At 39.3% G+C, this 18445-nt stretch overlaps 1 protein-coding gene across 1 annotated transcript; it reads right to left on the bottom strand.

Moving 5' to 3' along the window:
• Positions 1 to 51: 51 nt before the first annotated feature.
• Positions 52 to 2870, bottom strand: tmsb (thymosin, beta). Its single transcript, XM_053478702.1, has 3 exons — positions 2762 to 2870; positions 2205 to 2315; positions 52 to 264 (listed from the first exon to the last, which is right to left on the bottom strand). The coding sequence occupies exons 2-3, from the start codon at positions 2302 to 2304 to the stop codon at positions 230 to 232; spliced, it is 135 nt and encodes a 44-aa protein (XP_053334677.1). The 5' UTR covers positions 2305 to 2315; positions 2762 to 2870; the 3' UTR covers positions 52 to 229.
• Positions 2871 to 18445: the final 15575 nt, after the last annotated feature.

Below are 18445 nucleotides of genomic sequence, written 5' to 3'. Positions count from 1 at the left end.
TTTATAGGCAATCTGATTTTAAATATTAAAACACCTAAATTTACAGGTTAATGCATTAAAAAAAATCTTTATTCATTCAAGGACAACTCATACATTAATCAGAAACATAAATATAAAAAAAGAGAGCATTACATTATTGACAAAAAGGCAAATCCTAGTTTCACTTTGAGACAAATTGCTTCAGTTGTCTCATCCTTATTTCTTCTGTCTTGCTCATTAATGTTTGCTCTCAGGATGATGATTCTCTTCTCTCCTGCTCGATAGCTGCAGGGGAAAAACACACACAAGTTCGGTTTAATCATTTAACCATTTTAATTGGGACCTGCCATTCTATATGTCAATGGAGACGGACATTGCTGAGGAGGCAATACTAATATAAGACCGACCTGCGCAGTTCTAAAGGCTCAAACTCAGTGATTCAACCAATTTTATTCTTTCAACTGGTAGTAAAAAGATCTTCAGATCTAGCTGATCACCCTCAAGCTTACCTTACATAATTTTCAGCCAAAATGATTAATTCTGGCGGCACAGTGGTGTAGTGGTTAGCACTGTCTCCTTGCACCTCCAGTGTCTGGGTTCAAATTTCTGCCTCAGGGTTTGTGTGCATGGAGTTTGCATGTTCTCCCCATGCTTAGTGGGGTTCCTCTGGGTACTCTGGTTTTCTCTCATAGCACAAAGACATGCAAATTAGGCTAACTGACATTCTCATATTCCCTTTAGTGTGTGAATAAGCATGTATGTGTGTGAATCCCTGTGATGGATTGGCCTTCCGTCAGGGTGTACCCCGCTTCATGCCCTAAGTCTCTTGGGATAGGCTCCAAGTCCCTCAGGTATTATTCATGTCGACATTTGGAAGGATAATTATTTAACAAAACCATTGCAATGGTAAAAACTGAATAGGACCAGTTGAATACAGAGTAAGGAAAGCTCTTCTGTTAAAACGGACATGAATTCCGCCTAACCTAAGATTGGCAAGGAATTTAAATAGGCATTCGAAGCAGTCTTGGTATACAAGCGAACGAGCAAAACTAAACTGAACAGAATCGAACTGAATCACATTAAAATTTTTATTCATTATATACACAATCATACACAGTATGATATGCAGTAAAATGCTTAAAAGACTGTTTGTGACATAAAAGTGAATAAAAAAGGCAAATTCCACTAGAAAGGAATATAAAGTATAAAATCTACAATATGTAGTAATCTTGTTAAAATAAAATAAAGTATAGAATAGAAATGTTATTAAAATGTCATATATAATATATAATAATATATATAATAAATAATATAAAATGTATATAAAGATGTAAAAGTATGAAGGATATAAAGAATGTAAGAATTTTCTGCCTCCAGAAGAATTTGTATTGTTAGTAGGCTGGTCAGAGCACAGTGTCAGCCATCATACTGTACCACACCCTGGAGCAGACAGGGTTAAGGCCCTTGCTCAAGCCCAACCTCATGGAGCCGAGGCTCGAACTGCCGACCTTCTGATCAGTAACTCATAGCCCCAACACGCTGAGCCACCACACCCTCCCTCTGTGCTTTTGATGAGACGAGTAGACAGAAATCTTTAAATTAAAGAGATCATCCAGAAAATGAAATCTATTCCAAGTTCCCGTTATCCATGCCAGGATTCATTTGATGTATGAGGTTTTCTCTTTTATTTTGCGTTGGGGACACGAGGAAAACCTTCCCAGCTGGGATTCTAGCTATAATAGCCTACGTCTTAGCTGATAAATTTTGACTTATGTGTGTTTGGGCTACATTGCGAATTGTGCAAATTAGCATCATTTCTTTAATGTCTATAAACTGGCATTCGTCTAGACGGAGTTGAACATGTGTTGAACTTGTGGAAATGTGAGTCGTATTAATGTGAGGAAGCGGCAGCTGGCTGAATGAGCTCATTTCACGCATGTGACTTGGCTAGCAGCTGGGTATTTTCACTCCATATTGACGGCACACGCTGATTAGATTAGAAATGACCCGTGGGTAAAAGAACCGACAGTCCTTATGTTCATTTTGCATTTCTGTTTTATTACCATGAGTCGGACATTTTGCCTGTCAAGGAATTGCCACACCCTGTTACTCTGTCCTCCCTTTATGGGAGCTGAATGCCATTTTAAAGCGTGAGTCTAGTTGTCCAGTTGTGCACAAATGGAGACAAAAGAAATAAAAATAAAATAAAATAAAATCACACTCACCTTCCTTGGTTGGTAACGGGTTCTTCTCTTGGGTTTGCGTCTTCTTCAGTTTTGTTTTATCGAAGCTTGTGATTTCCATCATGTTGGGTTTGTCGGCCATGACTGTGATGACTAAAAAGATTTGTTAATTTTTAGTATCCCTTACACACACACACACACACACACACACTCATTTAATTACATCTGATTGATCTGTTTAATCAAGGAAAAAGCATGCAGACAACACATTCATTAAAGATGATGTTCCTTTCATTTGACAAAGATACATATTTCCAATTTTGTTAAATGACACAATAAAGGAATAAATGCTATAATAAATCAATGCACAGATTTAAAGCTAGGATAGACAGATACACTAAGCACGTGGTCAGATCATACGAGCGTTTTTTCCCTTCACTTCTTCACTGATTCCCCTTTGTTCCTCCTCTTGTCCTTTAACCAGCAACAACTCAAGCTTTCATTCCTTTCATTCCCTTTTCTTTTTTCTCATTCTTTACTCAAAGCAAACAGAATATAAAATCACACACTCACACACAGCATAATAGGTTAGGTCTTACCAGAATGAGGATGCGTCTGATCTGAGGGCTGCAGTCCGTCTCTCAAGGATGGTAATGCGAGCCTGCTTTTGAGTGTGTGGTTAAGAATAGGAGGGGGTTTCCCATTAGCCCCGGCCCTATCTGGATGTCTATCCTGCACTGATGCCATCAAATATTCATGACTCATGATTTGCTGATGCAGTACAGACTGATCCGTGAGATATATATATCAGACTGTTCTGCATCAGCATATGATGAGTCATGAATATATATATCCTTGCAAAAGGACATTGTGCCAAGCAAATGAATTTAAGCCAGTGTCCATTTAAATATGGTAGTAAGTCTCATGTCTACTGGCTTCATATGTTTAATTTTGTCTTTGTGGTTCTGCCTTCCATGGTGGTGTAGTGGTTAGTGCTGTCGCCTTGCGCCTCCATGATCCGGGCTTGATTCTTGCCTGTGTTCGATTCCCGTCTTTGTGTGCAAGGAGTTTACTTGTTTTCCACGTGCTTGGTGGGTTTTCTCCGGGTACACCGGTTTCCTCCCACAGTCCAATGACATCCTGATTAGGGTAATTGACATTCCTAAAAAAAATTGCTCATATCATGTGTGTGTGTGTATGTGCCCTGCAATAGATTGGCAGGGGGTACCCCCCCCCCCCCACTGCAACAATCCCCCCCCACTGCAACCTCCACCCCCCACCCCCATGCAACTGTGTTCGTGCATATAGGATTAAGCAGTATAGATAAGAAATTAGTGATTCTGCCTCCTATATGGTACTGAACATCTCCAAAGAGCACAAAATGGACATAATTAAACAATAAAGAAAAAACATGATGACAAAACAAGAATCTGGCACACAGTATTCACAAAAATTTTGTTGGTACAAGATGTTTGGTGTTCGCTTTCCAGGCAACTGTAGCTATCAAGTATAAGATGTTTACAGGCAGTGGTTTGGCACTGTGTAAGCAGTGTTGTGCATGAATGTGCACCATCAATTGGGTAAAAAATTTTTTTTTTAGGTGTAAATTGTAAGGATCTATTTACATCAAAAGAACATGAATGTTGTTACAATGCAGAGTAATAAACATGAGGGACAACAAGCCCTAAGTGTCCTGGGACAGGCTTCAGGCGCCCAGCGACCCTGTATACTGGATGAACCGGTATAGACGGAGACGAAGAGGGAGGGGAGGAGGAGTACTGGTACTGATGAACATGAACTAGGTCTTTACAATGTCTATGAACTGACCTTTAAGCTAGCTTTTGTGTAGTGTGACCTTGCACAACACAAGTCTTTTGTAGAATGTGTACAAACATTTAAATAGTCTCAGGATGCTCAGGAGGATAAACAGCCTTGTTAATCTGGGTTTAGAAAACTGTTATCCGTAAAAAAAAAAAAAAAAAAGAAAACGTATAAACTTCCTACTTAAAAAAAGATTGTACCCATCTTAAAAGTTAGAATTTTGTCCTCAGCACCAGATTCTGACATGAGGTGTAACCCAAAGCTTAGACAAAATATAAGCTCCCCTTAGCAATAAGCTTCTTAGATCAAAAGCACAAAACTAAATTAGCAACTAAATGATAATGTTGTATTAATGTACAATGTTACACATATATCTGACATAAAGGAAATGAAGGACTTCAGGATGGCATTATATCATTTGCTATTAATTGGAAACAATCACCAATAGGATTTTATCTGTCCATCTATCTATATGTCCATCTGCCTAACTGACTAATGGTAATGAAATATGACTTCTGTGGACATTGCAGTAAGGGTAAAACTTGTTACTGGGGACCTGAACCTTCTGCCCAACATTGCAGATGACCTCAATCTCAATCACACACACACACCCACCCTGACAACGAGCAATCTGAAAACACCAGTCAGCGTACAACACATGACCTTGGACCATGGGTGAAACTTGAGTATGCAAAGGAAACTTACCAAGCACGAGGAGAGTGTACAAACCCCAGGCGAATAAACTGGAGGCGCTATTCAAACCCCCCGCTATGAAGAAGCAAGGTAGGGGTGCTAACCGATAAGCCACCGTGCTGCCAGCCATTAGAATCAATTAGGACTATCATTAAGCCTGCCTCCACATGCTGTAGATGCCGAAGAAGTCTGATCTGTGAACAGCTGAGAAGTTTGACATGTTTTCTGATAAATAGTTGTAATTCTAGGTATCTGAGACAATAGAGGAGAAGGGTGTGGCATATGTCAGCTGATCTCTAGCCTCTCAGAAGAACAGTTGATCACTGAACACATGACAAAATGCCTGAGGCTGTTCCATATGGCGAGGAGGTGACTGCAAGCCTATCAATATCATGCAGCTGCCCCTGTCCAAGGCCATGTCAAGGGGGGCTTTTGGGTGGGCGCTGACCTTTGTGCTGCGAATAATCGTGTTTCATCTAACATAATGTTATATTATCTTTGCTAGACTCTCAGTTGTTAGCTGCCTGAAAGCACAAATGGATTTTTCCCCTTACAGTAACACATTTGCCTGTTTCTCACATTGAGCAACTTGATATTAGTTGAAAAAGTGTTTTTTTCTTTGATTTTCTAAATTACTCGTTAAGTACACAGCTGAAGAAAAATACATTAAGTGTGATTGCTATTGCTTCATATTATATTACATATGCTGAAATATATTTATGTTTTCATTTTCTTCCCTGGAAGTTGTCTTTTCTAGTTTTTCGGGTACGCTCATTTGTCTTGTTAGTTCTTTTTTAATAACTTTTTAATCACATATTAGCAGTGGTGGAACAAGAACAAAACATACTGACTCAAGTACTGCAACTGTAGTGAGATCATTCAGTTTAGAAGTAGAATTAGGTATAAAGGAAATTACTTAATGAGGGGAAAAATAATGTAATCTGGTAAAAACAATCTGACCAATTACTTTACAAGTTACTTTTTTAAATTAACCCCTAAATGTAATTTAATTAATGTCTTTTTGATCCATTATGTTAAATAGTCAAGTAAGCTGAAGTACGATATACAATATATTAATTATGATATATACAGTATGTACCATGGTAGTCTGATGGTACCATGAAATGTGAAATCATTGTAGAACCATGTGCATGTATCAATGATACATACTTTGGTACCAGTATGCCTTATTGTATGGTCCATAATTCCATCATGGATCGTAGTATGGTACTGTAGAAGACATACCATGGTACTTACAAAAATTTGTTATACTGTACATATTATGGTACTGCCTGTTTTCTACCATTACAGTAGTACATGCATATCTAATATGGTACAGTATGTACAAACAAACCGTATAAGATACCAGCTGAAATTTGGTATCCACTGTTGTACCCAATACAGTAAGTACCACGGAATTCACCAAAGCACCATAGTACACACCATAGTACTACCATGGTACCCACTAAAGTAGTACAGTACCTACCCAAGTACCATGTAAACTCATATGATGCCCCTCTTGGTAATGATATCTGTAGTGGTATATAACATGTTAGTGTATATAATAGTGTTTTGTCATCAAGATACATCATCAGTGTGTTACTGATGGGAGCCTTTGGTACTTTGGTTTTGTCATCAAGATACATCATCACCCTACCCTATATCTGGATCCATAGGCAAAAATGTGTATTTCAAATTATATAGTATAACAAATGTTTAAATTGATGGCCTCTGACATGTAGACCAATTCCCATAGACTGCTGACCTCTGATGATCCCAAAGAAAAAGTCTAGTTGTGTATTTGGGTTTGTGTATTTGGTTTTATTTCATCTTAAATAAATAAAATATATACAGTGGGGCAAAAAGCATTTAGTCAGCCACCAATTGTGCAAGTTCGCCCACTTAAAAAGATGAGAAAAGCCTGTAATTTTCATGATAGGTAAACCTCAACTATGAAAATCACATTGTAGGATTTTTAAAGGATTTATTTGCAAATTATGGTGAAAAATAAGTATTTGGTCAATAACAAAATTTAATCTCAATACTAAATGTTATATATCCTTTGTTGTTGGCTGAAAGACCCCTCCATGTTTCATCTTTAATGCCCTTGCTGATGGAAGGAGGTTTTAACTCAAAATCTCATGATACATGGCCCCATTCATTCTTTCCTTTACACGGATCGTACTGGTCCCTTTGCACAAAAACAGCCTCAAAGCATGATGTTTCCACCCCCATGCTTTACAGTGGGGTATGGTGTTCTTTGGATGCAACTCAGCATTCTTTCTCCTCCAAAAAGTTCTATTTTGGTTTCATCTGACCACATTCTCCCAATCCTCTTCTGGATCATCCAAATGCTATCTAGCAAACTTCAGATGGGCCTGGACATGTACTGGCATAAGCAGGGGGACACGTTTGGCACTGCAGGATCTGAGTCCCTGTCGGCGCAGTGTGTTACTGATGGTAGCTTTAGTTACTTTGGTCCCAGCTTTCTGCAGGTCATTCACTAGGTCCCCCTGTGTGGTTCTGGGATTTTTGCTCACAGTTCTTGTGATAATTTTGACCGCACGGGGTGAGATCTTGCGTGGAGCCCCAGATCATAGGAGCTTATCAGTGGTCCTGTATGTCTTCCATTTTTTAAATAATTGCTCCCACAGTTATTTCTTCACACCAAGCTGCTTACCTATTGCAGATTCAGTCTTCCCAGTCTGGTGCAGGTCTACAATTTTGTTTCTGGTGTCCTTTGACAGCTCTTAGGTCTTGGCCATAGTGAAGTTTGGAGTGTGACTGTTTGAGCTTGTGGACAGGTGTCTTTTATACTGATAAGTTTAAACAGATGTCATTAATACAGGTAATAAGTGGAGGACAGAGGAGCCTCTTAAAGAAGAAGTTGCAGGTCTGTGAGAGACAGAAATCTTGCTTGTTTGTAGGTGACCAAATACTTATTTTACTGAGGAATTTACCTTTTTTTTTTTTTGAGGTGTCTTTCAGCCTAAGGGTATATAACAACAAGGTATATAACAAAGTATTGAGATGAAATTTTGTTATTAACAAAAAACTTATTTTTTTTACCATAATTTGCAAACAAATTCATTAAGAATTTTACAATGTGATTTTCTGGATTTTTTCCCCCTTATTTTGTCTCTCATAGTTGAGGTATACCTATGATAAAAACTACAGGCCTCTCTCATCTTTTTAAATGGGAGAACTTGCACAATTAGTGGCTGTCTAAATACTTTTTTGCCCCAGTGTATATTGCAATGAACACAAAAAACATTAAATTTATACTTTAATAATCGTTTAATTGAAACTTTATGCATGTTTAAGAATTATACACACACTTTTACTTTGTTGGTGTGCTCTGATGAATGCCTATAAAGTCCATTTAGTTCGAACTACATTAACAACAACAAAAATTTATATATATATATATATATATATAAGTATATTGTTGAATATAAAATTACATATTTTAATATATTTCTCAATATATGAAAAGCTGCAAAATATATTGTAATATATTTATAAAATTTAAATTTTAAATATATTTAATAAAATGTAAGTAAATTAAGTCTAAAATACAGAACACTTTGTCTAGCTTCCCTAACAGTCCACCAGATGGACTCAGTGTATAAGCCACACACGAGCACTGCACCACTAAATGATTTGTTCTTTGTCCACTGTAAGTTTCTCCGCACCGCCAGAACCTGTATTTTTTATTGTCAACTGCTGCTGTGCGCTCACTCTTGTAGAACATATTTCAAAAAGACCCGGAGCTCAGTAAGTCATGTATACAACCCTTAACCTTCAGTGCCTGAAGTCACAGCCTGTAAAAGCACTGCTCAGCAGAGCACATATCATTTGTCCTGCTGGAATTAGAGCTTGAACTCATGTTTCATACCCATGGGGCATAAGGGGGCTTGAAAATGGAATATTACAGGATTAGAGTCTCCCTCAGGCTACAACTTATAGCAACTAAGTGGATGTAATGATGGTTTCTAGCGCAACGGAAGAGTCCTTATAGAGTTGTCGTACATAAATAATATATACTGTATTATACTTTAATATGTCTGTATATTGCCTAAAATAAATGCCCTTACATTTACCGGAATAAGCTCTGTAAAATGTTCTTTGAGCTTTGACTGGATGCATCTACAAATAATATGGTTTAATCCTCACTCACCCACTCACTGTCTATACCGCTGTGTACAGGGCCTGGAGCCTACAGTATACTGGGAGACTTAGGGCCAATTCCTCACAGACACACACACACATGACAGGCAATCCTGAAAACGCCAATTAGCCTAACCTGCATGTCTTTGGACGGAAACCCACCAAGCACAGGGAAAACATGCAAACTTCATGCATACAGACCCCAAGGCAGGAATCAAACCTGGACCCTGAAGGTGCAAGGTGATGGCGCTAACCACTACACCACCATGCCGCTTGATTAAATCCTGATTAAATTAAAGTTTATTTATTAAACCAGCTTAACCAAACTTCAGAATGAACTTTAATGACCTTTAAGCCTATTGTCCCAATTTAATACTGCGTGGTGTGTTAAAATTCAGAAATCAATAGGAGTTAAACAGCTACATGAATTTTTTTACAACACACAATATCCTTTACATAATCACACTTCCATTCTATGCATATTTGCTCAATATAATCTCATTGGTTCCTGACTAGTGGTTAGCACTGTCGCCTTGCACCTCCAGGGTTTGATTTTTGCCTCTGGTATGTGTGTGAAGGTTGCATGTTCTCCTCATGCTTAGTGGGTTTCCTCTCACAGTCCAAAGACGTGCATATTAGGCTTATTGACATTTCCAATTTACCCGTGAATGTGTGAGTGTGAGTGTGTCCAGAGTCCCCTGGGATAGGCACCAGGCTTCCTATGACCCTGAACAGGATTAAGGATTCATACATATAGCAGAGTCCCTACTCTCTCTCTCTCTAACCCCTAATCAAGGGCACTATTCGGTGTAGGACTTGGTAGGACAAGGGATTATACACAGTAGTGCACTAGCTTTTCATTTAAAACTATTTGATCCTGACAAGTTAGCTGATATTCTAAAATGGAATAAGTGTAAATAAATAGAAAAACAGGGGATTTCAGGACTGATCATCACCTCCATGGTTTATCCTTGTTACTTTTTGGCTACATAGTACCAGCAAGAATTTAAAATGACTTAACTATCACTTGTTAATTATGCTAATTTTTAGCTCAATGCTAGTTCCGCTAGTTTCAGAAGGATATGTGTTGGAGGAGCAAAATGACTAGTTAAATAAACAATCAAATAATAATCTGTTAATAATAATATTTTTTTTTACAACTGTTGTATAAATGCAATATCTCACTTGAGGTCATGCTGATATTCAGTACAACAGCACTCCCTCTAATGTAATATTGGTTAAATATAAAATGCAATAATATGTTAAATGGAGTGTAGAAAATGCAAAATGGTTGGTTAAAGGAAAAAAAAAGAGTTATGTTTAAAGTCTTGAGTTAAGATTTTAAAGAAAACCTTAAAGTTTGGGCTACTGATTTCCATTTAGTCCAATGGTGAGTCGGTAAAAAGGCGTAATTGAACAATAACACATCAACAAGTTCTGTTAACAGTGTTCCTTAACCAGAATTTGTCTTAAAAATGCAAATTATACCACAATTAATATTTGTGCCAGTGATTGCATAAGTATTCACCCCCACTGCTTTGCAACTAAACTGGTTCTTTCGGAAAAAGACATGACAAATCTGAGCCTATTAAGCTATATTTATCCCAGGAGGAATAAAAGAGATAAGCTCTTCATTTCCAGTCTTTCAATTCATTTATGCTCCTAAAGGGAATTTCAGTTTCGAACACAGATGGAGAGGTAGTTTAGTAATCCGTCATCAGGTTTTAATCTGGCCCACGGGATGTACGTTTGACACGCTCACTGTAAATTGTCTTTATTTTAAGTTGGTATAATTCATCGTTCATCATATATACAGTATTTTATTAGGTTACATATGTTCTAGTATATTGATGTTACCGCAATCACGTGTGTAAAACGGCGTTCAGTCCTTTTTTTCCCGAAAAACAAAACAGTGTGTAGGTGTTATAATTGTCCCCTAGAGGGTACTGTGTCACTTTGATGTTGTACTGAGGTTGAGCAGTTGGAGAGATTCTTATTACTCACTAATGCATTAGTCAGACACACTTGGACACCTCTACACACTCTACACACTGTATTCACTTGACCATTTAACACTCTTCAGGGAGCTCAAATTATGGCTCGGTGTATCTTGAGTCTTGGTAACTGTGATGTGACGAAAAAAAAAAAAAAAAAACCAAAACAATAGAACACAATGTTCTGATACTCCAACACCTGACCAGAGAATCCTCAGCGTTCTGAGTGCTTTTATCCAGAAGCTCAGAGTAAATCAACAAAAGCCCGTGGGCCTCGTTTAAGAAGTCATGTCCCACATTTCACATCTGTGGACGAAGTTCCCTCCTCCGTGTCTCCCTCCCGCTCTCTTCTGCCTCCTTGGAGCTGAATCCCCTTGACATGTCGCAGCTGTGTGCAGCAGAGCGAAGCGATGTTCCCTGTCGTCGGACTCCGCTGCCCACGTACTTCCGCCTCTTGGACTTCGTCATTGTCAATTCATTCACATTGGTATTAATCACTGCCGTTCAGAGGGTGGTGTGCCGCTCCTCCCTGAACCAGCCAAGCATTTAATGCCCCGAACAAGCCTCTGATTTATTTCCTCATCTCCAAGCAACAAAAGGATAGACAATTTATTGTTTGTTTATTGTGACCATGATACTGGATGTTGCAGTATTGATATACTGTTGAAAAATGTAAATGAATTCTACAATAAATCATATATACAGTGAGAATCATGACCAATCATAGATACGCCATGAGTGTTGACATTTATAGGTCGCAGAATACTACTTACAGACTAATCTTTAACCATATCACATGAGAGGCCTAAATTAACAATCAGCTTACACTGTTAAAAAAATATGGCATCCAGAAAGAGTTCTTTAAAAAGGTTAAGTACTTATTTGTCCTAAAAAGCCTCTAATTGGTTGGTGTGTGTTCCCTGCGATGGATTGGCACCCTGTCTAGGGTGTACCCCGCTTCATGCCCTAAGTCTCATGGGATAGGTTCCAGGCCCCCCGCGAGCGACCCTGTCTACAGGATAAAGCGGTATAGACAATGAGTAAATGGAGAATGGAGAGTGTCTAATTTAAACTACCCAGACATGTCAAAACTCCATAAAATAGTCAGGAGCTCGACTAGAGGTTAAGATCACAGAACATTCAGCTTTAAGATCCAATGTTAAAGACCTGCAACAAGCTTTTTACATCATCTCCCACACTAGTGTCCATCCAGAGTTTAGTCACGTTGCTTTCCCTCAAGTACAAGTCGAGCCCAAGTTATAAACTTATCCTCAAATTGCACCCAAGAGCTCATGTTTGACTTAATTCCAAATCCAAGACAAATCGTTGTTCACAAAAGCTCTCTAGCTTCCATACGTACTTGAAGTAATGCTTTCTTCTAATTAAAATATATGATGTTCTGTTGCATACAGCCGGTTTCTGTCACTGCATTATGGCTTTGATAAACCGCCTGGGCAGAAAAAAAAAAAAGAAAAGAGCTACATAACTTTGCTGAGCCTATACTTAACCAACTGAAGCAACCGCAGATCAAAACACTGCCTTCAGAGGCTTGTACAGTGGACACTATGCATGATGCTTGCATCAATTCTCTTCTTACCCTGACTCACCCATCGCTCTGGAATAGGATCAATCTGGACTAATAAGATCACATGACCTTTTTCCATCGCTCCAACATCCGATCCAATATGCTCCCTAGCAAATCGACGCCTTTTCCCCCGATTAGCCTCACTAAGAGCCGTGAATCATAGACTGTTAACTGTGTCAATTCAACACTGGAATGCCATGTGATCTGTGTTGTTGATTTTTTTTTTTAAATCATGTCTTCTACAAAACTACAAAAAATAATGTTTTAATCTTCTACTCCACACTCCAGTACAGAAGATGGCAATATTGCACCAACTGCCCAAATATATATATAAATATATATATTTTTTTCCCTTCTTCATAAGTATGTGTGGAAGATATTGATTTTTCTATGGCCACGCAGATGTTTAATCTCAGTCCTGTTAATTCTCATCACATTGTATGTGTATAAAATGTTCTTCCTTTCCTTATCATTAAACATATCTCATAACATAGCTCGTCTACTGTTGATTTTTTTTAGATGCAGCTTCACCAAGCGTTTAAATCATCTCAAATCAACCTCATTTATTATTTTTTCCCTGCCCAAGTTTCGATCAAGTAAAGTTGATAAACTCTATTTATTTATTTATTTTGTGCTTAATGAAGGCAGATTTGATCCACTGCCTTTATTTTTTACCCAGAAAGTGTACATCTCAAATAACGAACTGAAATCCATATAAACTTAAACACATCTCCTGTTATACTGAACTTCCAGTCTCACACAGTATGATGCAGATCAATCCCTGCTATCCATTATCACCCAGATGAGGATGGGTTCCCTGTTGAGTCTGGTTCCTCTCAAGGTTTCTTCCTATTACCATCTCAGGAAGTTTTTCCTTGCCAATGTCGCCGTCGTCCTCAGCTTGCTTATCAGGGGACAGTCTTGATTCATACACATTTACATTTCATACAAACCTTAACAATTCTTTTGATTGTGTAAAGCTGTTTTGCTACATTAAATTGAATTAAATTACATCTTCCTGCTGGTAGTTGTGCCAGAATTCAGCCCTTTGTGCCATCTCTCTCTCTCTATAGAAAGCTTGTAAAACCTCATTCTGCGTGCTAATACAATATTAATCAGCTTGTAGATCACTAACTACATTAAATTAAATGAGAAACAACAGAGAAACTTAATCTCTTATGGTTGAGATCGGTAAATCTTTTCTAGCCTTTACTCCCCTGGAACTTTCACAAACGATGAAGTGCAAAACAGGTCATAAATACATAAATTTAAACCAGAGCTGTCAATCTTAACGAATGTTGATTAATTTTTTTTATGCAAATAAATCAGATGACCCAGTTTGACCCTAATGGCTTCCCATAATCGCAGCACTGTTCCCAGGCTCTGTGTGATAATGGCACAGTTAGCGGGCAGTTTGTCGTGCATTTCTTTATTCCATTTTAAAATTGTGATTGATCGTGATTAATCGCAGACTACGACTGTGATTAACTCGAAGAAATTTTTTTAATCGACTAATTGAACCATATTTAATGTGACTTTTCCTTTAATAGTGCATATATGGACATATGTTAGTTAAGTTAAACCTTTTTTTTTTTTTTTAGTTAAGCCATTATTTGTCACATATACATTACTGCACAGTGAAATGCTTTCTGCGCCTATCCTAGTGTAACACAGGGTTAGCCATGACACAGCGCCCTGGAGCAGATAGGGGAAAGGGCCTTGCCAGTGGTGCTGGCACCATGGTGGAGCTGGGATTTGACCCACCCACCTTCCAATCAGTAACTCAACTACCACTGCCCATCCCCTTTTTTATGTGAGCAAAGAGAAATTTTTTATTCACTTTTGTGCTTTTCCTTTCTTACTTCTAGAATTTCTCTTGTGGAAATGGAAAGAGAGATCCGGATGTTACAACAGCCCCGGGGTTGCCTGAAGGCACCGTCAGTAGGTCCTAATGCCCCTGGCATTAAGTCAGTGTACCTGGAAATTTAGTGAGAAACCCAGCAGCCCCAGTACATTACACTTTTGAAGTCCTAACCCACAGGTTTTCTACCCTCCAGCCAACTGATGTTGGTAAATTCATTACGACTCGCTGTTAGGAGCAACTAAACTGGCAGCAAGCTCGTGTTTATACTGCCTTTTTTTTTGTTTTGTTTTAAAACCCGGGTGAAATCGAGATTGCGTGAGCAAAATTATAATTTATGCATAACAGTGAGTGAATCAGACAACTGAACGTAATAGACACAGGCAGCCACGAGGCCAGGCTGAGTCACAAGAATGCCTCGGCTGTGCGTGCAGCCTTGTTTGTCAGGTAGCGCACCTCAGTTTCAAGCAGCATCTGTTCCAGCATCTTCAGTAACAGAGTGTTATGAAGCTTGACTTAAGACTTTCCTATGATATTTTCTCTGATATGCAGCGGGAGACTTTTCTAAAGTTGCCATATGTTTTTAGGAGCGGTCAGGAACAACAGATGTGCATGACTATGCTCCAACTCTAGCTGTTAACCTGCTCCAGGGCAACAGTGACATGTGCACTAAACCAAACTCTTTTTAAAAAAAAAAATCTCAAAATGGCCAACAGAACATTGATGCTTGGAGAGCTTTCATAAAGGGACCAGTTGTCATGGCAACCATGTACTGATGGAAATCCAGACAAAGGGATCGCAAGATGCTGGCCAGGACTGACAGAGACAGCACGTGGCTGTGAATGCGCGAGGACAAAAGCGCGCAAGAAATCAAGATGGAAGTTGCGTGGATTGTGTCGAAGCCACTTCAGCTTGTTTTGTGTGTGTATGGGAGTGCATGGTGGGGGACTGAAGGACACAGGTGTGAGGGCTCGGAAACACGGACATCGAGCGGACGTTGTAGACTGAACGGGGATCAGAGTGAAGTAGTGATGTCAGGCTCTCTCCGTCTCCCTCTTCGCGCTTACATAAAAGCAGCGTGGCTGTGGAGGCGGTTTACATAAGAGCTCCAGCGTAATGTTTCATCGTGATTCCGCACACTGGCTGACAAATCGCACTCTACCCACCCTGTTCCATTCTGTCGGTGTTTCTCTCTCCCTTTCTCGACCTCCATAACTCACCGGCTAATTAGTACTTCTGTGGTCATTTTCCTGCATTAGCTTAAAAATACGCTCATACACACAGTGAAGCTTCTTCAATATTAGGAAAAAAAAAAAAAAACTCCTGGTGCTCTGAGGCTCATTCGGAGGAAAACAGATCTCCCTAGCACAATAAGTCACTATCAACAGTGCAGGGGCAGTCATTAAAAACCTGCCAAACTTGAAATGGAAATATAATGCAAATACTTCACACACGCCTTCCAGTTCTTAATTTGCATGAGACGGCGGGAAAGATTATGCCGCGCATGTTTATTGACTTTAATATATGTGGTTAGATGGTGCATTTTAAAACTAGTGTTGACCTGACGGAAACCCTGCGTGACACACTCACACACGTGCACACACACTTACATGCTAATGCATCTGTTCTAGGAACGTACCATTGGGAATATTCTTTTTTACTGCCTGAAACGTTGAAAGGTTTACAGCCTTCCTGCCTCTCACTGTGCATGAGTTTGCATTAGTATGTCAAAAAAAAAAAAACTTCCATCAGAATTAAAAAGAATAAGTGATGTGAAAAACAGAAATCACTTTGCAAACCAAAGCGTTTCTTGCACTCTGTGTTACTTTTGCTGATTAGACACTGGTCTACATTCATTCTCCATCTGACTCATCGGGCGCTTTGCATCTCATCTGCATCGCATACGGAGTGTGTCTGCGGCGGCATCAAATCAGAGCGCTAAGAAGCTAATGCTAGCTGCTCCTCCATCAGAGATGGATAAAAAAGACAAATGAGAGAAGATGGGGTGCTCTGTGCCGTCCTTGAGTCACACAAACCTGCCACTTGCTCATAAAAGAGGACACAATAAAGAGAGTACCGGAGTCAAAGGTCTGTCTTTGTCAGAGGACATTGGAACACTCAGCCATTTTATTAGAAACACCTATGCCCCTGGCTGTTCGTGCAATTATCCACTTAGTCAATCATGTAGCAGTAGCACAGTGCATAAAATCAAGCAGACACAGGTGAAGAGCTTTGGTTATTATTCCCATCAAATATCAGAATGAAGAAAAATGTGATCTTGGCACGGCTGTTGGTTCTGGAATATTTATGAAACTACCGGATCTATATAAATAAAGGAAAGGTTTTGTCTGTACTTTGGTCAGAACTTGCTCTTTCGATTATATTTTTACTTTTAATGAAATGGAGGACCTGAAACCATTTCAGAAAAATTTCTGTCTGTCTGTCTGTCTGAATGTCTCACCAGTCAGATTTCGTCACAGCATTACGCAAGACTGGCTGGACAGAATTGCATGAAACTTGGGCAGTATTTGGATATTTGTCTGAAGTTATGCATGCACCATAAATTAACTGAAAAATGTTGTAGTTATGAGCAGTTTTATGCAGATTACGTCACATTGTGTGCGCCTCTTAAATTGACCACTGGACAAATTTCAATGAAACTTTTGCAGTACTTGGATATCTGCCTGAAGTTTAATCTGCACCATAAGTGAAATAAAAATGTTGAATAAAAGCGATGTTATGAACAGTTACAATGGGGAAAAAAGTATTTAGTCAGCCACTAATTGTGCAAGTTCTCCCACTTAAAAAGATAAGAGAGGCCTGTAGTTTTCATCATAAGTATACCTCAACTATGAGACAAAATTTCATCTCAATACTTATATACTTTTTGTTGGCAATGACAGAGGTCAAACGTTTTCTATAAGTGTTCACAAGGTTTTCACACACTGTTGCTGGTATTTCGGCCCATTCCTCCATGCAGATCTCCTCTAGAGCAGTGATGTTTTGGGGCTGTCGCACAGACTTTCAACTCCCTCCAAAGATTTTCTATGGGGTTGAGATCTGGAGAGTGGTTAGGCCACTCCAGGACCTTGAAATGCTTCTTACGTACCCACTCCTTCGTTGCCTGGGCGGTGTGTTTGGGATCATTGTCATACTGAAAGACCCAGCCACGTTTCATCTTCAATGCCCTTGCTAATGGAAGGAGGTTTTCACTCAAAATCTCATGATACATGGATTCTTTCCTTTACACGGATCAGTCGTCCTGGTCCCTTTGCACAAAAACAACCCCAGAGCATGATGTTTCCACCCCCATGCTTCACAGTAGGTATGGTGTCCTTTGGATGCAACTCAGCATTCTTTCTCCTCCAAAAAGTTCTATTTTGGTTTCATCTGACCATAGGACATTCTCCCAATCCTCTTCTGGATCATCCAAATGCTCTCTAGTAAACTTCAGACGGGCCTGGACATGTACTGGCATAAGCAGGGGGACACGTCTGGCACTGCAGGATCTGAGTCCCTGTCGGCGCAGTGTGTTACTGATGGTCACCTTTGTTACTTTGGTCCCAGCTCTCTGCAGGTCATTCACTAGGTCCCCCCGTGTGGTTCTGGGATTTTTGCTCACAGTTCTTGTGATCATTTTGACCCCATGGGGTGAGATCTTGTGTGGAGCCCCAGATTGAGTGAGATTATCAGTGGTCTTGTATGTCTTCCATTTTCTAATAATTGCTCCCACAGTTGATTTCTTCCCACCAAGCTGCTTACCTATTGCAGATTCAGTCTTCCCAGCCTGGTGCAGGTCTCCAATTTTGTTTCTGGTGTCCTTTGACAGCTCTTAGGTCTTGGCCATAGTGGAGTTTGGAGTGTTTTGAGCTTGTGGACAGGTGTCTTTTATACTGATAACAAGTTTAAACAGATGTCATTAATACAGGTAACGAGTGGAGGACAGAGGAGCCTCTTAAAGAAGAAGTTACAGGTCTGTGAGAGACAGAAATCTTGCTTGTTTGTAGGTGACCAAATACTTATTTTACCGAGGAATTTACCATTAAATTCATTAAAAATCCTACAATGTGATTTTTGGGATATTTTTTTTATAATATGCCATACTGTAGTTGAGGTATGCGTATGATAAAAATTACAGGCCTCTCTTATCTTTTAAATG

Source organism: Clarias gariepinus, chromosome 19 (genome assembly GCF_024256425.1).
Source record: "Clarias gariepinus isolate MV-2021 ecotype Netherlands chromosome 19, CGAR_prim_01v2, whole genome shotgun sequence".
NCBI classification, from domain to species: Eukaryota; Metazoa; Chordata; class Actinopteri; order Siluriformes; family Clariidae; genus Clarias; species Clarias gariepinus.
Note: the sequence above shows the minus strand (reverse complement) of the source record. Positions and strands in the feature narration are given on the sequence as shown.

Excerpts from the sequence above, each read along its gene's own strand:
- tmsb (XM_053478702.1), bottom strand. The coding sequence starts at position 2,304 with ATGGCCGACAAACCCAACATGATGGAAATCACAAGCTTCGATAAAACA. Across the intron at positions 265-2,204 it reads CCCGTTACCAACCAAGGAAG|CTATCGAGCAGGAGAGAAGA; the intron begins GTGAGTGTGATT and ends TTTCCCCTGCAG.